Source organism: Hemibagrus wyckioides, linkage group LG14 (assembly GCF_019097595.1).
Source record: "Hemibagrus wyckioides isolate EC202008001 linkage group LG14, SWU_Hwy_1.0, whole genome shotgun sequence".
Taxonomy (NCBI): Eukaryota; Metazoa; Chordata; class Actinopteri; order Siluriformes; family Bagridae; genus Hemibagrus; species Hemibagrus wyckioides.
This window is the reverse complement of record NC_080723.1, coordinates 3,583,784-3,607,878: the sequence shown is the minus strand read 5'-3', so window position 1 is coordinate 3,607,878 and position 24,095 is coordinate 3,583,784. Positions and strand designations below refer to the sequence as shown.

At 40.0% G+C, this 24,095-nt stretch overlaps 1 protein-coding gene across 2 annotated transcripts; it reads left to right on the top strand.

The window, feature by feature from the left end:
* Window positions 1-23,505, top strand: hcn4l (hyperpolarization activated cyclic nucleotide-gated potassium channel 4l). Of its 2 annotated transcripts, XM_058408812.1 has the most exons (8): window positions 1-1,259; window positions 9,576-9,999; window positions 10,864-11,025; window positions 12,186-12,404; window positions 14,110-14,256; window positions 14,374-14,614; window positions 18,572-18,736; window positions 19,031-23,505. In XM_058408812.1, exons 1-8 carry the CDS (start codon window positions 631-633, stop codon window positions 20,557-20,559), a joined length of 3,516 nt encoding a protein of 1,171 aa, XP_058264795.1. In that variant the 5' UTR covers window positions 1-630; the 3' UTR covers window positions 20,560-23,505. The 2 variants fall into 2 exon arrangements, with proteins under 2 accessions (XP_058264795.1, XP_058264796.1); XM_058408813.1 differs by lacking the exon at window positions 10,864-11,025.
* Window positions 23,506-24,095: the final 590 nt, after the last annotated feature.

The window sequence follows — 24,095 nt, the reverse complement described above, 5'->3', positions numbered from 1 at the left end:
TAACGAATGGTATGTGGCGTGTTTTCTTGTATGTTCCCACCATGTGCAGTATGCCATAATCCCAGTCGAACATCAGCAAATGAATAGCCTACACGAGTCTGTGGCTTTTTTGTAACACCCCTCCTCCCCTGTTTGGTTTAGATGGTTCGAGCTTATTTGCTGTGGCAACGTGACAGATTATTGTCCTCGTGTACGTTAACGCAACAAGAAGAAACACTATTTGGATTCGCGATGGCGTTTGATGGCATGTGCGTTAGCGTTTTTGAGCTTCAAACCTGCCCTTTACGGAACACTTGGGAACACGCGGCGCTTTGTCATTGAAACGCTCGTCAGATTGTTTCCTCCGTCGCTCCGATACGTCAGTGCTCCAGCATCCTGACATCTCTCTGGGAGCGCGTTCATTCTGCTCTCATATCCCCGCTACCTGGGAATGTTACGTGAGGATACAGCTGCAGCGGGATGCACTTGCAGTGATTTGGGCTCTAATACCTGTCACCAGCCGTCTGCGTCGCACAAAAACGTGTCTGTCGTCGGAAACTTAAGGGCTATGCACGCGTTTGCCCTTATCTAACTCTGACCGCGAATCGTTCTGTCGCTCGTGCCCACCGTCGCTTCGTGCGCTAAACCAAAATGGACAGGTTGCAATCTTCCATGCGCAAGCGTCTTTACAGCTTGCCCCATCAAATTGGACATAAATCGGACGAGGGCGACGCGGACGCGCGGAGGAAGAGCGTACGCATGAAGTCGCTGGCGCCTTCAGTCTCTCCCGAGGCCGCGAGCGGCGAACCAGACGCGCTCGGTGCGCTCAGAGGCAACGCGAACGGCGACTGCCGGAGGTTTAAAGGGAGTCTGTCGTCCGTCACCAGCCGCCATGGAGCGGACGCCGAAGCGCACGAGCAGAAGCGTCTCATCGCCGAAGAGGAAGACGACGACGGCGGTGGCGGAGACGGAAGTCCAGAGGAAGATGGAGCGGCGGAGGAGGGCGCGCGCGGCGCTGCTGGTGGTGGCGCGGAGAGCCAGCGCGCGGCCTCTGATGAGCACGCGACTTTCATCAAGTTGGAGGGCGTCGAGCAGATGGCGCCCGACGACGAGCGCCTCTACCAGTCGGGCTTCGTGCACCGGCAGCTGAATGCCATGCTGCAGCCCGGAGTCAACAAGTTCTCTCTCCGCATGTTCGGTAGTGAGAAGGCGGTGGAGCACGAGCAGGAGCGAGTCAAATCGGCCGGGTCGTGGATCATTCACCCGTACAGCGACTTCAGGTAAGGATTCACCACAGGAGTGTGTTTCTGATTCTCCACTCAACAGCTACCGCCTGTCTGTCTGTTCCTGCATAAATCACTATCCCCAGTACTGTCCACAGATCTGTTCCAGGTGTCTGGGTGCCACATGTGTGGCGATGGTTTGTTTTGGACTGACTGTGTGCTGATAATTTGAAGCTGTGGTGCTGCTCTAAAAGATAAACCTCGGCGTGATTTGTAATTACTGCCTGCATAAATGACACGCTGCTTGTCCTTCAACAAACCAGTGATGAGCGACCAAAAAGCCCTGAAGCATCAGCTTCTGCCAACCCCACAGAAGCTAATGGCAGATTTGTTTTCATATTTGTAATGAAAACCTTATAGATAATAGGACTGTGTTGACAATATAGTGACTAATTCTTGGCTCAGGATAAAGTGGATTGGGGAAAAGTCCAGCATTGTTATGTTTCCAGTTGGACTCAGCACTGAGGAAGATGCAAATTTTTCCATTCACTCCCATGTGTTGTGGGTGTCCACTGGTAGTTTTGCCAACCGTGGCTATGAACCTTAGAAACAGTGTAATCAAAATGGGTTAGCACAACCACAGGTGTTATTAGGAGCAAACATCCTAAGAGATTATGACGGCACAATTTATTTAATGGATCTGTCCTTGTGTGGATGGGGTAATTGTAACAGTCAGGTGATTGAAATGGACCACATGGCCTTAGCATGGTTATAATGGACAAGCTAAACTAGGCCACCGACTTGTGATACAGTGATTAATGCACTGTTTATACGTGATTGTTTTATTGTTTGCGGATAATTCGATGTGAATACAATTTGGGGTCAGATACGTGCTGATGGAAACAAATGGGTTGAATTCATTCTTATTTCCATTACCATATCACCGTATGTACAAGTGGTCTGCCAGTATCCTGAAAAAACATTTAGTTGTGTGGATCTACATAGACCATTTAAAAAAACCCAGAGGGACACAAGATTGCTAGTTGTGACCTGTTTTCAAGGAGTGGATGTATCTTTTGCTGTATTGTCTCAGTGATGTGTCTAAAAGCTCCAGGCCTTTTTTGTTTACTACTTTAGCAGGAATAGAATTTATAAATAACAGACTACGAATTTAAGATGACTGACCTTTTAGCTTTTAGTTTTTAGTTTACTGTGTCATCCTGCATGTTCATAGTTTACCAATTTACATTTTCAATCCTCTCCCTCCCTTTCTGTGTCTCCCTCAAGTGACCTTTCACTCTTTCCATGTTGAGTGGGATAGATGTGCTTTTTTGCAAGAAGGTCCATTTACTGATTTCATTACCTGGTTCATGCGCAAAATGGCCTGAGGCAAGTATGGACTGTTGACAGGTTAAAGCTACTAGAATTTATTGTGTGTGAACAGGTTGTCGGATTTTAGCTGCGTGCTAAACATGTGGTTGACAGAGTTGATGACTGGTGCTGGCAAAAAGCAATGACTGAACTCATCACAAGTGTTGGCATGAGGATTGACAAAGACAATTAGGACCCATAAAATTCCCAGCAGTACCAAATAAAATTGGAGAATGAGAGTGCATTTTTGGCAGATGAACAAGAGAAAGCTGATTATGACAAAGGCTTTAGAGCTGGGTTCATGTTCTAGGATTTATAGGTTTTTTTTTTTTGCTACACATATCCTTATTTGACAGTCTTTAAATCTCTCTTTAATGCAAAAGCCTAGCTGTATGATTGTCCAATTGGAAGCGATTAGATCACTATGTGCTATTGTAATATACTTTTATATGACCTAGCCATTTATTTGGTTAATTTGATCTGCCCTGTAAACCTTACAACATTAGGGAATATCATCCATTATCGGTCTAAACATTTAATCACTGGGCTTTTATATTACCAGAATATATTTAAATACATTTGAATGTATTAATCACTGTCAGTGAAAATTGCCATTACAATGAAAGCCATGCAGACCAAAAATTGAATGCATAAGAGAAAGCTTTTGTGGGAATCTGAAATAAGTGCTGGTGATATATTCCCAGTTTCATGCCTTAGAATCATACTCGTATATTTCTTGTGAAAAGTCTATGTAGTATATATGTATACATTTCTATTTGAATAAAATGATACCTATTCTTTAAAGAGACAGAATACAAGACCATTTTAATCTGACTGTCCAAAGAGTCTCTCTAAGTTACCGTAAGCCATAATTCACTGATGCAGGCTTTTATGTTGTGATCATTTTCCTCATGTTGTGGGAAAGCAGCATCTTTAAATAACCAGAATTTTAGTTCTGTATCTACTGTATCTTATTAGATTAAGGTTTCTGTTGATTCAGGCATCAACGTATTTCTTTTCTGTCACATATAGTGAGCTAACATAGCATGTATAGGATGATTCTGAGATGCCACTATAGTTTTCTGTGATTTTAAATAACTGTTCATTGCTAGAAACTAGCATGGCCAATATTAGCCAATATTTTGAGCCAGCTCACTGGACAATGGCAGTCTTTTTTAAGGACAACTATAAAAAAAAAACCTTTGACCAGTAACTCCAACCATTACTTTAATAGTTAAAAATATCTCTTAACTCTTCTGAAGAAAGTTATTACTCACCACAAATACAACTGTGAGTAAGAAATTTAGTTTTTTTTTTTGTTTTGTTTTTTTTGTTTTTTTAGTTTTTTGTTCAGGTTTGAGAAAGAGAAATGTGTTTATTTCACTGATATATTCTAAAAACATGATTGACAGTATGCAATAACACTTTAAAATAACAGTACATGAATAATCCTACACTAAACTATCATTAATTACTAAAACATGGAGTAATGATGAATTAAGACATGCATTTACACCGATCAGCCATAACATTCTGAGCAGTGAGAGGTGAAGTGAATAAGACTGATGATCTCCTCATCATGGCACCTGTTAGTGGGTGGGATATATTAGGCAGCAAGTGAACATTTTGTCCTCAAAGTTGATGTGTTAGAAGCAGGAAAAATGGACAAGCGTAAGGATTTGAGCGAGTTTGACGAAGGGCCAAATTGTGATGGCTAGACCACTGGATCAGAGCATCTCCAAAACTGCAGCTCTTGTGGGGTGTTCCCGGTGTGCGGTGGTCAGTATCTATAAAAAGAGGGCCAAGAAAGGTACAGTGTTGAACCGATGACAGGGTCATGGGCGGCCAAGGCTCACTGATGCACGTGGGGAGCGAAGGCTGGCCCGTGTGATCCGATCCAACAGACGAGCTACTGTTGCTCAAATTGGAAGAAAAAACAAGTTAATGCTGGTTCTGATAGAAAGGTGTCAGAATACACAGTGCAGGACGGGTCAGGGCTGTTTTGACAACAAAAGGAGGATCAACACAATATTAGCCAGGTGGTCTTAATGTTATGCGTGATTTGTGTATTATGAACTAATGAGGAGCTAACCTTAAGCATGTCATTTCATCTTTGCCTCATTGTTCATCCATTTCTCTGCAAATCTCCCTGTAGAACTAGTTTGTGCTCTGGGTAGCTCGGGCCCAGGCACTTCTCCTACAGGGGTGGACAGTTTAAAATTCTGCACTTTTAATTTATATTCTATTTAATAGAGCATAATTTAGTTTACCCCTACATGTTAATTAATACATTAACTAACAATTACTAGCATGTATTTAAGGCAATCACGTCGCAGTTAAGGTTCATTAGTTTGTGATTAGTACATGCCTTAACTCATCACTAGTTCATATTTAACTATGTGTTAATTTAGGGACTAGTGCATTGGTGATCATTTGTGTGCTGATATAGTAAAGGGTTACCCAGTATGCTTACTGCAAAGCTGGATAAAATTTGGACAAAGAAGTGCTCTGAAGTGCTAGTTAACTATGATTACAGCAAACCAAAGTTAGGGGTCAATTCTAAGGAGATATCAGTCATCTGCCTCCTTTCCTGTCACACATCAAATATGCTTTAAATAGGCAAACAGGCTGAGTAATACTGTTTCAGTATTATGTTGGCAAGCTTGCTTGACTTCTTCTAATCGTTTTCTCTCTGTTCACAAAATTGCATATTTGCATGGCCTAAAGAGGTGATGAAAGTGTTAACAAAAAAAAAGATCACAGCATAGCATAGGAATCATGTGTGTTCTCTAAGAGATACAACATTAATCAAAGTGATGGTTCATCAGATGATTCACGCAGGGGCAGAGGGGAGGTCTGAATCACAGACGCTTGCTTTCAAGACTGCATGAGAAGCATGGATTCCCCTCAAATTTCACTGGAAAAAAATGCTGCAATAAAATTTTTAACATAATGGTTACATTAACCATCAGTCATGCAATTTACCAACCTAGTGAATAGAAAGAAAAGAAAATTGCATCATTGAGGGTATCAGGTGTGTTTTTCTGAAGTGGAAAACATATTGATGTCGTTTGGACAGTATCTGTAGTTTTTATCCCTCCCTAGAGCTTATCTGTTTCACCTCTCAAAGGGTTTGGACCTTGTAAAAGCTTTCAATAATATTCAACTAATGCAACTACACTAATCAGGCATAACATTATGACCTAATATTGTGTCTGTCCCCCTTTTGCTGCCAAAACAGCCCTGACTTGTCAAGGCATGGACTCCACTAGATCCCTGAAGGTGTGCTGTGGGATCTGGCACCAAGATGTTAGCAGCAGATCCTTTAAATCCTCTAAGTTGCGAGGTGGAGCATCCATGGATAGGACTTGTTTGTCCAGCACATCCCACAGATGCTCTATTGGATTAAGATCTGGGGAATTTGGAGGCCAATTCAACACCTCAAACACTTTGTTGTGCTCATCAAACCATTCCTGAACCATTTTTGCTTTGTGGCACGGTGCATTATCCTGCTGAAAGAGGCCACAGCCATCAGGGAATACCGTTTCCGTTTCCACATGGATGTCAAGACCCAAGGTTTCCCAGCAGGACATTGCCAAAAGCATGACACTGCCTCCACCGGCTTGCCTTCTTCCCATAGTGCATCCTGGTGCCATGTGTTCCCCAGGTAAGCAATGATGTAAAAGAAAACGTGATTCATCAGACCAAGCCACCTTCTTCCATTGCTCTGTTGTCCAGTTCTGATGCTCACATGACCATTGTTGGCACTTTTCGCAGTACACAGGGGTCAGCATGGGCATCCTGTCTGCATCTATGCAACCCCATACGGAACAAACTGTGATACACTGTGTATTCTTTCAATCAGAACCAGCATTAACGTCTTCAACAATTTGAGCAACAGTAGCTCGTCTGTTGGATCGGATCACACGGGCCAGCCTTCGCTCCCCACGTGTATCGATGAGTCCTGGACGCCCATGACCCCATTTTCTCAATAAATGACAGGAATCAAGCAAATTATTTAGATGCTGTAGTAAACACTGTTTATCTTTAAAAAGTAGAGGTGAATGAAAGTAATATACTAATAAATAATTACAAATAATGCATTTAACTTACATTAGACACTTTCTGAGCTAGGAATTTAGCCATAACATTTGTCGTCTAAGGCATTTTAATACGTTTGATTAGCCAAATGCTAGTTACCTTGATAGGCCGAACCAATGGATTGGACAAAACTGACAAAAACTATTTAATCTTGATCAATGTGTCCAGCAGTTATTCTAAATGTCTCAGTAGCTTATTGTTTTGGAGCCTAGTAAATCCTCCAGGCCTGTATTGTGTTTAGTTTGCAAACATTCACTGTATGCTATAGGTTTAAGTTTAATATTAAAGCTACTAGAATTTCAGACACTATGGATCGACTCAAAAGCCTTACATATTTTATGTGGCTAACGTTCCTTTTAAATGATTGTTCTAGCAGGGTTTTTTTTTGTGTGCAGCCAACACTCAAAGCAAAAGACACTTCTTCATCTGTTTTATTTAAGCACTGAAAGTACTGTATATAAGGATGTAAATATAAGGAATAGTGGGAAAATGAAGGGTAAAGCAGGCTCTACACTATAAAACTATGAACCTATAAAAATATACTACTTATCTTCTTATTTATACACTATATACCAAATGTTAGTGGATAACTGACCATAACACCCTTTTCAAATTTTGTTACCCCTTTACTACTGTAATAAACTCCAAATTTTCCATTTTCTTGAATATTTTGGAGGGATCTGTACATCGAGCAACTAAAGAATTAGTGATGTTTGGTGAGGAGGCCTGCAGGTTCAGTCAGGGTCCCAGTACATGGCAATGGTGTTCACTGGGGTTGAGTTCAGGACACTTATGTTCTTCCATTCAAATTTTGGCACACCATCTCTTCGTCCCACTTCCGAGCTTCCGGTGTTCTGAGTTCCCAGTGTGACCACTTCCTCTTTCCGGATCTGTCTGATCCATCCAGACGCTCTACCCCTGGTTGGAGTCTCGTGGCTTGGTGGTGAACACTGCTGCTGGAGATAGATCTGCATGGACAGCCTGAGACCCAGGGGACTGCTGTGGATAGAATCACTTGGAGACTTTGAACTGCTGTTGCATCAGTCAGCTTTCGGCAGGAAGGAATTAGTGCTAAGTCTGTAATGAACTCAGACCTATTAGTTCCTCCAGAGCTCTTGGTTGCTGTTGTAGAAAGGACATTATTAACATTTACATTATTTACTGTCCAGTGTCATGCAAATGAGGATGAGGTTCCCGCCTAAGCCTGGTTCCTCTCAAGGTTTCTTCCTCATATCATCTCAGGGAGTTTTTCTTCACCACCATCGCCTCAGGCTTGCTCATTAGGGATAAATGTTAGGGATAAATTGTAACTTTAAACGTTATAATTTTTTCTGATAAAGTTTTTATACTTCTGTAAAGCAGCTTTGAGACAATGTCTATTGTTAAAAGTGCTATACAAATAAATTGAATCGAAAAAATTGTGGGTGTCACTTTGGGCACAGGGACATTGTCAGGTATTGGCTAGGTCTCTTAATTCTAGTGAATGGAAATTGTAATGCTACAGCATACAGCAACATGCTATACAATTGTGTGCAATGGTTTGGGGAAGGCATAAAGTGTGCTAGTCAGGTGTCCAAACATTTGGCGATATAGTGTGTACACACATATGCCTTAAAGCAGTGGGTTAAATATAGTAGGAAAGACAGTAATGTTGTACATTGTTTTAAAAGCGTTACACACATGTGCAAGGATTGTCATATTCTCTGTAAACCTGTTAGCATGAAACAATCGTTTAGTCATAAAATGTGGCATTACATGATTATATAAATGTAAGATCCTCTCTATAGTATTTGTCTGGGCAATTTAAGCCGTTTGCTTTATATTCACTGTCAGGACCATTAGAACATCTGTCAAAATGCTAGTGTCAGTGGTAAATCCTTTATAATCTGAAACCTGAGAATAATCTGACAGCTGTAGTGATACTGTATGTATAGATGATTTTGTTCTTGGGCCACCAGTGCTCAAGTTGAACAGAAATGCTAAATGTTTGAAAGGTGAACACAGTAATCATACATGGCTAATCACAGTGGATTGTCTAATTGTTTTGTATCTCTTTAAAGCTTCCTGTAATATAAGGATTTTTCTTACCATTCAAATGTAGATTAACCAGCATGTGGACTAAACACAATATTGTTAGGCTTGAAATGAATACTGTTTTATTTATTAGCCATGTCTTATTTTTGCTAAAGAATTTCTGCAAATATGTCTTGGATGGACTAAAAAAAAAAGATTAAAATGCCTAGCATCAATCTGTACTGGTTTATGAAGTGTATCAACCATCTGTGCGATCAGTGCCTGCTTAATTACAACATCACACCACTGGACTAGAATTTATTATACAAACGTATGGACATATGGAACATCATGCTGAGTATAAGTAATTAAAAACTTCAAAACTTGTGCATGTGAAGAACAACTGGCACTTTTCTCTAATATCCTTGTGTTTATTTTTTGACTATTACATGTGGCTCAGAGGCCAGTGAACAAACTGGAGGATAATATAGACATGAAAACTAGTCTCGGGGTGTTAACTGCTTTGTGACTTATGAACTGAAGAAACCAAATAGCTTGAAATCTTGCAGGCCTGTGTGCTAATTAAAGCTGGGTACTGCAATTATACTGTCTTCTGTGTAACAGTTTTACCCTGCAGCAGATGTTTTAATGATAAAAGGGCAGTCTTGCATTTGGTGTTGTGTTTGACTTACATATGCCTCATTTACACCCACGTCAAATATAGATCCGATTACAGATGCCACAATGGAATAATCAAAATATGTACTATATTTATTATTTATTCAAAGCATTTCAGGATAGCAAATTGTACTGCTTTGTGTAGTGAATAGCCATGAATCATTATTTTAGTCCATGGTCAATAATTTGTGCTCTCTTTGTCCACTGCAGGTTCTACTGGGACCTGATCATGCTGCTTCTGATGGTTGGAAATCTGATCATCATCCCCGTGGGCATCACATTCTTCAAAGACGAACATACACCAGCCTGGATTGTTTTCAACGTGGTCTCTGATACCTTCTTTTTAGTGGACCTAGTCCTGAACTTCCGGACTGGTATCGTGAAGGAGGACAGCACGGAGATCATCCTGGACCCACAGCAGATAAAGGTGAGGTACCTGCGCAGCTGGTTTGCCGTGGACTTCATCTCCTCCATCCCTGTGGATTACATCTTCCTCATCGTTGAGACACGTATTGACTCAGACTTCTACAAGACAGCCAGAGCTTTGAGGATTGTTCGCTTTACTAAGATTCTGAGTTTGCTCAGGTTGCTACGACTGTCCCGGCTCATCAGATACATTCATCAGTGGGAGGAGGTATGTCTGCAGTGCTGCCACACTGACTGTCTGAATACTCTGCTTCTGTATTAAAGCCTAGAACAAACTGAGATGAATAAAGAGAGTCAGATGACTCATATTGAAATATCTATTTAGAGTCCCATTATATTAGAGGGGTTTGCCTAATAGAGACCATTAAGGAAAATTAAATGGCTAAATAAAACCCTTAACTAGCCTGATTCCTTCAGAAACCATGTCAATTCTATACTTTGGAAGAATTTATACTACAAAGAGATTTTTTGACAAAAATATCTATTATTGCAAGGCTTTATTGTACATGGTATGTTGTACTTTATTTTTAATAAAATATCAACAGTGCCACTAATATCTGTGGCAGGGGCAAAGGGATCGACATTACCCTTGCTCCGTGAGTAGGAGAAATGGGCTTCTGTGAGCTCATATATGTGGAATAATGTAGATAGTGCTGACATCTGTGTGTGTTATGCAGCATGAGCAGCAATTCAAAAAGATGTAGTTGGCTGGCATCAGACACTAAACACTTGCATTATTTTGTTTTAATTGTCAAGCCAATCAATTATTAGTGCATAAAAGACTGAAGATTGTCTTGAAGATTTTTTAAGACTGAAAATCTATGTAAAAGGGACTGAGGGTAATGCATGCGCTGTATGTATCAAATCTTTTTCTTTATATAACAGATCTCTGACAGACCATTAAGAATAACAGCAAAGTCAAATATAAATTACAGTATTATGTAACATACAACATCCATTGCATTTTGCTAACCTAACAGCAATAGGACCCTTGGATTAAGCCTTAAATGGGACCTGCACAGCATGCTGCTGTCTGAATCACAATATCTGTCCCGTTCTTCCGGTTCCCCAGATTTTCCACATGACCTATGACCTGGCTAGTGCTATGGTGCGTATAGTGAATCTGATTGGTATGATGCTGTTGTTGTGCCACTGGGACGGCTGTCTGCAGTTCCTTGTGCCCATGCTTCAGGACTTTCCTGCCGACTGCTGGGTCTCCAAAAACAAAATGGTGGTAAGCGGAAACCAACAAATAATTCAGCATAGGATGTATTGAGACCATGTGCTGCAACTATTAAAGCTTTATATATGAAACTATATTCACAGCTTTATATCCAGTTCATAACATGTCGATAATCTGATGATATATTGAATCTGTCAGATTAACTGAAATAACTTCATCTTATTAAAGACATGACAGCCGCATAAAATATGTAAGACCTTAAAATTTTTTACATATCTGTGTAATCTCATAAGATTTGAGCTGACCCGGATTATATAAGGTGAAATGTTTATCCTCAATTAGTTTCCAGATATAATCATATGCACATTTTTTAATTTTTGAACCAATTGTCAGTGTTGTTTTCTTACACTGTAACCTTTAACGTTATTAGTTTAAAGATATAACAAAATTGTCTATAGGTTTCTGTAACACATTGTTTTTTGATTGTAAATTGTTTGTGTAGTTCAGTAATATTTATAATAGTTTAAAAGCCAAAAGGTCATTTTAATGTTAATGTTAATTACTGGCTGATCAATTGCTATGTAACTGCTTTAGCTTTGTGAATTAGACTAAATCTAGGAGATCATTTCAAAATAAAGAAATCAAAGTTAGTAATAAAGGATAAATACACTCACAAAATGTAATTACACTTCGATGGTTAAACATTCGATCTTTCTAGATTTTTTTGCTCTTCTCTTCCTTTAGGCAAATATTATCTTGTCTGATTGCTTTTTTTTCTAGTTACCATCATTAAAATTATGTATCTGATCCTTTTTAGGCACCTGTAAGGAATCCCAAGGCCATCATTAAAAAACATGAAATGATACTATTTTTTGCATCCTATCTGATGTTCTATTACACAATCATCATGATGGTTCCTTTCCATATACCTCTGCTCATACCTCTCCCTCCTTTACTGTATTCCTGCCTCTCTTCTTCCAGTGTTTGCTTCTGTGATCACTCATTTACATGCAAAATGATGTGCATGCATTATATTTTATTCTTTGTAGGTCTTCTCTCATCTGTGTGTTTTTCTCTCTCCCACTTCCCACCCCCTCGTCTCTCTCTCTCTCTCTCTCTCTCTCTCTCTCTCTCTTTCTCTCTCTCTCTCTCTCTCTCTCTCTCTCTCTTACTGTCTCTCCTCCTACCCCCACCCCCTCTTTCCTTTGCAGAATGATACTTGGGGTCAGCAGTACTCCTACGCCCTGTTTAAGGCTATGAGCCACATGCTGTGTATTGGGTATGGCATGTACCCACCCGTAGGCATGACAGACGTGTGGCTGACCATCCTCAGCATGATTGTGGGTGCCACCTGCTATGCCATGTTTGTAGGTCATGCCACTGCCCTTATTCAATCACTAGACTCGTCTCGACGGCAATACCAGGAGAAGGTTAGTGTGAGGTGAACGGGAAAATACCGATGAGTTTCACTGGTGAGATTAAATAATGAAAATGCAAGCAAAACTAATCTCATGTTGGCATAACATATAACATGTTAGACATTCTACGTATAAACTGATACAAAAAAGGTCTATTGTTAGGCCCAGCATATGTCATTGCAGTTGTTTTTAGCATAGCACTGTGGTGTTCTTACACTATTTTGTCTTCTATACCAAGTACCTTTTGAGTGTTAATTGATCTGTTGCCATTTTTAATAAGATGGAGACACAAGAGCTTTGACCTCTGCTGTGTAAAAAGACTTGAGTCAATTCTGCCCCCCTTGCAGTTGCTATGGCAACGAGCCTTGTTGACACAGGATAGTTTTATTGATGGAGTGGCAGCTTTATTGTGGCTATACCAGATAGCCCATGCTGTCCCACAAAACAGCGTTCGAGAAGGAACACGGAACATGTTACTGTGCGTCTTGAGGGATGTTTTATTTCACTCCACTCAGGAGGCAAAGAAACTGCTTGTATAGCGATTGTGCTCAACTGGATTTTTATCTTGATTTACAAATTATTCAGTGCGAAATACTGAAAAAAAGACTGAAAGGGCGCTGCAGAGGTGTGGCATCCTGGTGTTTAGCTACATTTGAAAACTAATATAATTATTATGTTTGTTATTTAATTGATCTAGGCGTTTCATACTCTGATTGGATAGATTTCCTTGATGGCAACATGCTGACAACAGCATTACTCCCACTCCTGAAAAGGACAAATTCCAATGACACTTGTTTTTTTCCTGATGCTGTGAGTCATACTTAGCCTACTTTATCCTGACAGTTTTGTATGTGGCTTTACTACCCCCCTCTGGTCTCGAGAGTCCGGCTCAACAGCACTGTCTGACATTATTTCCTGTTGTCTCAAGTCGTCCCTGCTGGCTTTGTCTTGTGTCCTTGAATATGATAATATTCATATTGGAATATCAGCAGCAGTACAGAGGGAGGCAGCAAGGCTTGCATTCGGCACCGGTGAAAGCAGACACGGCTGACATGGCCGCGTGGAGCATTAGCATGAAGTGAAGGGCACAGTAGAACCACTGCAGTCAAGGAGGAGTTCATGAGAGGAGAGGGAGAGAACAATTGTCGGGGGTGGAGGCACCTTGTCGAGGAAGCTTATGAAACAGAAAGAGGGGGTAGGAAAGAAAAAAGGAAAGTGTGTTTTTTTCTGTGGAGGGAGCCTGTAGGCAAGAAAGTGATAAAATGGCTAGGAGAGGAGGGTAGAGTGAGGAGGAAGATGATGTGCAGAGGAGGGCAGGAGTATTTCAGGATTCTCTTTATTCTCAAAAAAAAAAAAAAACTAGACAAATACTAGAAAAAATTAAAAAACTAGAAAAATAAAATAAAACTCTCTCAGTACCATAAGTCCTTTTTAGAAGTTAAACTAGCAGGCAGAGAAATGAAAGATGGTTGTTGGAATGAAGACTTATGATAAAACCATATAAACATCTACCTTGCCTCCTACACTTTCAAAACCTGTTGATTTTATTAAGTGTTAGTCAGGAGTTGTGTAATATACTAAGTGTAATACTTTTTACTTTTTTTTACTGAGCTGTATGCTGGTAGCGCTTCCCTCTGTACCACATTGCTGTCCATTACAACCATTCAGATGCTGTTTTATTGACCTTGGCATTTTCTTTGGCCTTCAATCCCTGCAGTATAAACAAGTGGAGCAGTACATGTCCTTCCACAAGCTTCCTGCTGACATGCGCCAAAGGATCCATGACTACTATGAGCACCGTTATCAGGGGAAGATGTTTGATGAAGAGAGCATTCTTGGAGAGCTAAATGAGCCACTCCGAGAGGTTAGCGTTGCTCACCATGTGTGCTTCATGTATGAGAACATAATTGCTTGGCTGTATGCTCACTGGCAATGAATATTAAAATTTTTTATTACTTACATTTTCTCTTTGCACATGAAGGAGATCATCAGTTTCAACTGTCGAAAGCTAGTGGCCACTATGCCCTTGTTTGCTAATGCGGATCCCAACTTTGTCACCTCCATGCTTACCAAACTACGCTTCGAAGTCTTCCAGCCAGGAGACTACATCATTCGGGAAGGCACTATAGGAAAGAAAATGTATTTCATCCAACATGGAGTCCTAACAGTTCTGACCAAGGGCAGTAAAGAGACAAAGATTTCAGATGGGTCTTACTTCGGAGGTAAGCAGACATTCGGAATATTGCTAGTCAGCTGGTGATAGATTGCTTATACGATGGAGAGAGATGGGGGGGGGAAACGCAGCGGTAGACAGCATGTAAACAAATTAAGTGAGAAATCTATACAGTTCAGTGAGCTTTTAGACAAATGAAGTAGCATGCATTCCATGTGAAAACCTACTTTATAATAAATATGACTTTTTCACGAATAGAGATGATACAGCAGTATTTTCACAGGTAGTAGAAATTGGAACTACTATTCAAAGAATAATAGGGAATAATCTGTTTTATGGTATTTGACACATTATTTTATGCAGCAAGGGGCACTTTCAGAGTTTCTCAGATTTTAAATGATTAAAAGGATTTTATTGTGCAGCGCTGCCCGGCCAGGGGGGTTTTTCAGTTATGTCTTGAATTGGAGGGTAGAAAATTGTGGTATGGGAAAAAATTAGGCAAAAGAAGAAAACTCGTCTTTTTGTTAATATAACACGATCACACATAAAAAGTTACAAACAAAGTTTATACTAATATGTCTATAAATCATGTGAGATTATTGGAAGTGTTATGGTATTATATTGCAAATATATCAGTGGTGATCACCATGAGTTGCCATAATCACATTTATGTGGCATCTCTGCCAATTTGTCATAATTCAGCCATCAGGAATCCACTCAAATTCACTTGGCTGCCAGCCGTCACGACAGTACAAGATTCTACAGTAGTATACAGCAGAAAATAATGGAAGCTGGCCAAACAAGCTGTATTGATACACTCACAGACATTGCTTTGTATACTCAATACACACTATTCACACCTCCACACTCTTTATAAAATTTGTTTTTAATGCCATGCAAAATTCCAGTGTCCTTTCAGTGACACCTCTAACCGGAACAGGGACTGAACAACAACACTGGGTGCAAGGAAGGAGGATTACACCCTTAATCACAGGACACACACACATTCACACATTCATTCACACCTAGGGGCAACTGGAGAAACCAAAGAACCCATGAGAGAACGTGCAAAACTTAGACAGTAACTCAAACTCAGGACTGTGAGGCAGCAATGCTATCCGCTACACCCCGTGCCACCTGTTTAGGGATGAAAACACTTCATGTAATGCATAAAATATTTTACAGTGCCATTTTTCACAAAGTAATATAACCTTCATTACCTGCATTTCGTAGTTTTTCATTATGTCCATGGACTTAAGCAGTGCTTAAAGGGGATTAAATTCTGAGGTCTGAATACCAATGTGTGTAATTTCATATTATAGCCATATTTAATTTAATTTAGCCATAACTATAAAAACCATATACATAGACCAAAATGGCATTATTTAGCATTTTTGTTCAGTGTTTCAATTACAATAAGGTTAAAAACTCTGAAATGACATATGGTATAATCAGTATAATCAGTCCAGTCTGGGTGGGCATTAGGTTTCTCCCAGACACACCAAATTACTGACTACATCAGAGCAAATACCACCCTCTTCCCTGTACATGAGATAACAGACACCCACTAATGGCTGATGTTGCACTGATTGACCACCCTTTCCACCAAGTGCAGGGTCATTTAAGCTCTTTCGAGTTGCTGTGGTGTAGTCAGGATATGGTCTCAGTGCATCTGAGTAGCTCTCTGCTACATGAGATTTGATTACAGCTGTCTGGATGTTAATTTTATGCTAATATCCTCGCCAGATTTTTATCTGTTCTGCTCTTAAGCATTTGAAATATTTGATATCCATGAAGCTTGCAAATGTTAATTTTGCACATTTGAGAAGTAGTGTTGTATATGTGAAGTCTGTTAGAAGGATGTACTCACACTAGTGTCATTATTATACTCACAATGACCTTGATGATAAGCAAGCAGACCCCAAATACAGTCTCCTTCATAAGTATTGGAATGGCACTGCCAATTATTTTGTTTTTGTCAATGTTAAAAACAAATATATCTGAATTGCCTGATAATAGATCAGATTTTACTGAAATTTCAGATATTTACTTCTAGATATGTTAACTTAGAACATGGCACCATTTGTTTGAAGCCACCCACGTATCAAGTGACCAAAATATTAGAACATGTGACCGACAGGTGTCTTGTTTCCAAGGTGTATAGTATAATGTCTTCAGTGATGCCAAAATTGGCCTTCCACTTCCAATACTTTTGAAGGGGATTGTAACTATTTCAACCCATAACAGCATTCCTAAATGATGGATGAAGATCTATTTACTACAAAGCTGTGCTCTGTGCACTACGGTCTTGTGATCAAACACATCAAAACCGAGCAAGTCTCCAAGAAAAAATCAGGACCGCGGGCTTACCTAATGATGCATTCCAGTCGAATACTGAAGGATCCAACATATTATGTATTATGCATAGCAATTTTAGTAAAGCTCCTGTTAAGTTAGCTCGGCTGTTTTTAGCCTCGGTGTTTGTAATAAGCTTAACTGTGCAGACAGGCAGTGCGCTGTTTCAACAGTGTTATCAGCTGATCCTCAGGGGGATCAGGGGTAGTGAATGAGCACATTTCAGGAGCCTTGGGAAATTCCTCACCCGACATCAGTTAGCCATTCATGAAATTAATTTTCCTCGACTGTCGCTCAGTGAGACTTTGCAACGACTTTCAAATAATAGGTGAACAGAGGAGTGAAAGGAAAATAATGGTGGGCTGATAATGTTAGATGGTGTGAAGACTTGTTATCAGGCTTTTTACTGCAGCTTTCCATTGTATCTCATGACGTCTGACTGTTTTAATCCGTTCTCCAATAAATTAACTGTTTCAGTTCGGGTCTGAAAATATTTTTAATGTCTGTTATTGAATGGAATGGATTTTTAATGTCTTGCTATTGAATGGAATTTAAAGGAGCAATGCTTGGCACTAAAATGACAATATTGATGCCTCACAGATGGTGAGGGAATGAAGCTTGTGCAAATATTTGCTGGCAAATCCTGGCCCACCTGTTCATAAAATGTACGGTAGCCTTGTTTGTAGCATCCTCTTCCTTGAAAATTATATATTAAAAAAATATACAGCAAACTATAGATTTATACAAGTAAAAATAACAGATTATAAAATGTATTCTTTATGTCCAGACTCATCTGAAGTTGTTACATGCTCACTAACCTGCTCATAATCTCTCTCCATATGCCTTGTGCATGAAAGAGAGAAAATTGTGGAAATTAAACAGAATATACATAGTTTAAATGAGTCTGTGTCTCATGCCCTCTCATCATGACTTTTCAATCTCATTCTCCTTTTTGGTCCTATTATTATTTTTTGCCCCAGTCTCTGCTCTGTCTCTTTCTTTTCGTGTCTCTCTGCCCCTACTTCTATGTGTGGTAGTGAGTATGTGAGCTCCGATGGAGTGGCTCTTGTCTGCTTGTTGTTTATGACTGCGGCCATGACGGATGGAGAGAGCGAGCGTAATCCCTTAGGCCATCTCTGCTGCTCTATCTTAACCAAACATCCCCACTCCCTTTTGACTCCAGGGCAATGAAGGGCCACAGGCACTTAATAACATAAATGTACAGCTTGTATCACTCTGGTATTAAAATGTAAAATAATGTACACTTTGTAAGTCTGTGCATTCACAAACAGACTTACAGACCACTGATATATTTTTCAAAATTTGCATTTAAATGACTTATGCATGTATTTATTTTATCATCTAGTTACATTATTGATGCTGTTGGGTTCTCTGCTGCTGAGTCCTTCCTTCACTCTCCCTCCCACACTATATTTTACATGCTTTCTCCAATTATTTTAGGATCTTTACTCCATGGTAACATACCTAAGCTTTGTATCTAACCTAAAAAGAGGTTGCAGAATTATTTTTTTATGGATCGTTGTATTAATGATTGATTAATTGCTTGTTTTGTATATCTTATCGTTTTAATGCAAATGTTCTTATGACATGATCCTATTGATGTTAATGTAGCTCTTAATACTCTGTACAGAGATTTGTTTGCTGACTCGAGGCAGAAGAACAGCTAGTGTGAGAGCAGAGACATACTGCCGTCTGTACTCTCTATCTGTGGACAACTTTAACGAAGTGTTGGAAGAGTATCCAATGATGCGTCGGGCTTTTGAAACTGTAGCCCTTGATCGTCTAGACCGCATTGGTAAGAGCTGTCATTCATGCGAGTTCCAATTTAAGCAAATTCAATGTCATTTCGATTCAAGCAAATTACACTTCTTGCACTTCTTTCCCACTAGTTTCAGGCAAACTTATTGATATTGATTATAGAAGGTCATAGTAAAATAAATAAATAAATAAAACACATGAATACTAAATATTTACAACAACAACCCAGAGAAGATTCTAATAACATATTGAATATTTAATGTAATATAATGTTATCTATAACGTATTATGTATGTATTATATATTGTTTCTTTCTGCTTTATCATTATAGGAAAGAGAAATTCTGTTCTTCAGCATAAAGTGCAGCGAGATCTCAACTCAGGTGTGCTGAACTTTCAGGAGAATGAAATCATCCAGCAGATTGTACAGCACGATAGGGACATGGCTCACTGTGCCCACCTAATTCAGACACCCTCACCGGGTCCTCACACAACCCCAGCTCCTTCTACTCACACTCCAGTTATCTGGGCTCCCCTTATCCAGGCTCCACTCCAAGCTGCTGCAGCCACTACCTCAGTGGCCATTGCCCTTACCCGCCACCCACATCTGCCACATACACTTTTCCGGCCTCCAGTACCCATGTTGAGTTCACTGAAAGATCCACCAGGCCATTTTAAAAGGTTTCCTGTGGTTTCTGGTGTTACGGCATTGGGTAGCTCATCTTCTGGAGGGAGTTCTCAGCTTGGCTCTGGTGTGGAGACCCCTATTTTGGATTCACTGAGAGCCAAGAGTTCTGCGACATCTTCCTCACCTCCTTTGCCTTCAGCCTCCAGTTCTTTGCCGTCTTCCACAACAACCACCATCACCACCATCACATCCAGCATCAGCGAGGCCTCCACTTTCTCCCAGAGACCCCTCAGCACCTGTGGATCTGGATTCTCCAGTGTTGCACAGCTCCATCCCAAACCTAAGTTTCCACATGCTTCCTTCTCCAGCATTACTACTCCACTGCCTGGCTTCTTCCAACAAGGGGCAGTAGGTAGAGACCTGGCTCAGTTTGCCATTCCTTCTGCCTCTACCCTCACTCCTTTGATAGCCCACTCCATTAGCCCAATACTGACACAACTGCAATCCACTCAGCCCAAGCCTCCTCAAGTTAAGTGCAGTCAGGAAGTGAGCAAACCAGTTAGGACAACCACCCCATCACCTTCTACTGGATCCCCACTTTTCTCTGCAAATGTCTTAGAGCCATCTGTCCCAAATCCACAGACTCAGGATGCGCAAATCAGAGATCATCCCCTACAGCTATCACATGAACCATCTGCTCTTTCTTCACTCACTCATTATGGCTCTGGAAATGCTTCCCCTTGTAGCACCCCACCAGCCTGGAGCCCTACTTTCCAGAGTCCTATGGTGCAGAGAAAGCGGACACCCATTAATAGCAATCCCTCGAGTACCTCAGGATCCCAAAGCTCTCTTCTCTCCCCTCAGACCCTTTGTCCTCTGCCTTCCCAGTCACAAGAGAAGGTGGGGTCTCTAGTTGATCTCCCTTCTCAAGACGTCAGCACTATTTCCATATCGCTTCCTTCCCCACGACCCTTTGACAGGCCAAAACTAGTAAGACAAGGCCCACATGTCCCAGATCAGTCACATCTGGTGACAGTGCCTGGGTTTAGCCATACTTCTTTCCCAACCCCTGTTACCAAACCCTATAGTTCAATACCTGGCCATGTGACCCTATCAAGACAGACTTCCAAAGTGTCCCAAGCCCAGACTGGGTCTCCTAGCGGTCCTGGGTCTCGAGACAGTTCCATTCCAGGGACACCAAGCTTACAGCCCAAACTCCCATCAAACTTATGAGAATGGATTGTGTCCTTGCCTATTGTACAAACCATGTTTTTAATAATGAACAATATCTATCAAAGAACATAACTTTTATGGCTAAGAAGATGTTTGTCTACCTGTATTTATAACAGCGCAATGACTACTTCTTAACTCATAATGCCAAATGAAGGAATAGATAGGTGTCCGATGATTGAATGAGTGTATGTACGTGTGGGTTTGTGAATGGGTGGTGAATAAGTGTACTATTTGACTTTGTCTTCCAAGTTCCTTTAGCAATTTTGCAATACTAACGATGGTGATATTATGTAGGGATATGCAACAAATAGCAGTTTCCAAAAAAAAAAAAAAACCATTAAAACAAAACAGTAATAACAGGGTTATGGGTGATCCTTGGGATGCTGGAAAAGAGATGCAAATATAATTCTTGCTATATATCATGTCATTGTGATGAAAGAACAGTCACTAAAGATCTCACTTATCAGGCACACAGACATAATCATGTTCATTATCAGACCGTTTCACTAGACCCCCCCCCATCTACACTTCCTTGTTAACCAAGGCACACTGCTCAGTATCTATGGCCTTTCCTTTTTAAACAGCACTGCCTTAGAGCCTGAACGACCAGGGAACGATCCCCTCACTTCCACTGCAAAAGAGATAAGATAAAGAATGTATTGCAATCATTTTATATGTGCTTTGTATGTGTACTTGTGCAGTACTTAAGCAATAAAACTGTATGCTTGATTTTGTACCTGCACAGAGATTTGTACATTGCAGCTTTCTTCCTAACCAAGAAAATATATAGGCTCATAAAGATGATTGATTATTGATATAATATTCATATGATATTGTGATATAAGCCCATTTAATGCCAAAGCTTGTGTTTCCAGAACTGCAACTGTAAATTTGCATTGTGATTGTTTTAATCTCCTGGAAAATACCACATATTCCACACTGTGATGGACTGGCAGATCCTGGTGTATTCCCGCCTTGGGCCCAGCATTTCCCGGGATAGGATTTGGATCCATAGCAACCCTGACCAGGATAAAGGCACTGACTGAAGATGAATGAGTGATGAATGAGCATATTCCTCATTTTGCATGGCATTATTTCAGTAACATTAATATTTCATATCTATTTGTAAAAAAATTGAACTTTGTCCCAACCGGAAATTTGACAAAACCGTACAGTAATAAAGGCTTTTTGTTGCCATACTCATACCAGTTGGCATAGAACTGTCAAGTGTCCTTCCTTTTGAGCATTGGTTGTTCTGCTGGATTATTGCAGAAGTGTTGTAATGCTGAATGTACTGCACATGATCTGAAACCTGCAGGACTTGAAATACTCAAACTGGGGTCTTAAATTCAGTCGGTAAAATTACTGCCCAGTAAGATCCATTTCTTTATCCTGAATTGTCTATACCTTGAGTTGTTTGTATGTATGTTTGTTTGCATTACTGAGAAATTGATAGCTGATAAATTTCAAAAGAAAATGCCTTCACTTTGCATTTGTTAAGCATGTTCCCCATTATAGTATTCATGATATTATGACACATTCTACACTACCTCAAGTCTCAACATTTTCATCTATATATCTACATCAGCAAAATAAATATGGCAGCGACACACAAGTCCTAGATATTTATATAACTAATCCAGCATCAATTACCCTATTTATCAGTACTGTGGAGTAATATTAAGTACTCTGTGTAGGTTATTATGTTATGTGACTAATTGTGTGTGGGAGTCTATGTATGTGTGCATGTCAGTTTATGCACAGAATATGCATTTATTATTTTTATGGCAAATGTATAATTGCATTAACAGCTTGCATTATTGTTTGATTGTGTTCAAATTTATTTAGACGTTTAAGTGTTTTCTATTTTCTAGAATGGCTATCGAGAAGGTGAAGTGAAAAAGGTCATTTACATTAAATTTCATTTCTGAATGGTCGTGTAAATACCTTGATAATAAAAAATACCCCAAGGGTGAGATTTTTGCATACAGTTGATCAGAAATACAGATGAATTGCTTTATTATACACAAATATATCACACTGATAACCTTGAACATAGTTTAACCTTACTTACTCATAATTAAAAAGTTTTTTTGTGCCATGCCCATTTCATTTTTAAATCCCTCTCTGTCACACTTTTTTTCATCCTTTTGCATCATTGCACGCAGAGAGAAAATATGAAGGTCACATCATTAAGAAGCAATTTTCTCTTTCAGGTTTTAAGGCTTTATTGAGGCTTTGGAGCTGGTTCTAGAGCATCAGCCTTCTGACGTTGCTTCACTAGGGGATAGAGATAGCATTGTCCACTTTATATACACCGCCAACACAGTGCTGGATCAATCTTTACCACCCACTCCAACGCCTCTCCTGAGCTAACTGACTGATAGCCTACACTCCATATACTTCACTGAAGAGTGAGATACACGCTGCAGTATTGTCTGAAACATGGGTATCCATCCATCCCTTGTCCATACCTGCTTTATTCCTAATTAAGGTCACGGGGGTCTGCTGGAGCCTATCCCAGCACACATTGGGCGAAAGGCAGGGGTACACCCTGGACAGGTCACCAGCCCATCACAGGGCCACACATATAGACAGAGAACCACACACACTCACACTCACTCCTATGGGCAATTTAGAATTACCAATCAACCTGATGTACATGGGTATACATCATAATACAATGACATATTATTGCTAATGTGACACTAAGTAAAATATTTTTAAATGGAGGAAATTTGTGTTTTGTTTTTTTGGCTTCCTTTTTATATTAGAGAGAGTTTACTAACACCAGCTTCCTTCCTGGGGGGACAGCAGTACAGTGCAAGCAAATCTAAGCCTTACTCCATTTGCATACAGATTGCCCAGCTGATCCCTGTCATCCTGACACTGCAGTTTGTGAAACAAGCACACCTTTTCCCTGCTAATTATGGCAATGATAAAGCACATCTCTCTTATGATAAAGATCTTTAAAACTAAGAGCATACCGATGACCATGACGCACTAAGGGAATTTATTTACCATTGATTTTTTTTATTTTTTCAGATGCTCTTTTGGAGGTTTGAGAAATTGCATGAAATGTACCTGGTACATTCAAAGTGATGTGAATATTAATGGGATATCTGAGTGCTGACTCATTCTGCACCTGAACTGGTACTTGCATGCACGTGGATGCTAAAACAAAAACCCACCATATTGAATCTTTTCATTCTCAGTGCAATTTAGCTGTCAACAATCAATAATCTGAATATTTATGGTAAAAAAAAACATATTAATATGAATATATTTTAGAGTTCTGCATTGTATTGGTGTCTAATTATACACTGCCATCTAGTGTTCAACAACCCATATTGACACACACACACACACACACACACACACCTACATAAACCTATACATCATCTTCCTTCAATTTATCTGAGCTGTAAAAGCTGTTTTTTTTTACCTTTTCAAATCTAAAATTCTAAGTAAAAGTGAGGAATAACAACTAAGAACAGTGTATTATGGTCATTGATATTGCAAAGATTTTACTGACA

Bases quoted from the DNA above. Each gene is read 5' to 3' on its own strand.
- hcn4l (XM_058408812.1), top strand. From the start codon at position 631: ATGGACAGGTTGCAATCTTCCATGCGCAAGCGTCTTTACAGCTTGCCC. The intron at 1,260-9,575 runs GTAAGGATTCAC...TGTCCACTGCAG, and splicing joins CACCCGTACAGCGACTTCAG to GTTCTACTGGGACCTGATCA. The intron at 14,257-14,373 runs GTTAGCGTTGCT...TTGCACATGAAG, and splicing joins TAAATGAGCCACTCCGAGAG to GAGATCATCAGTTTCAACTG.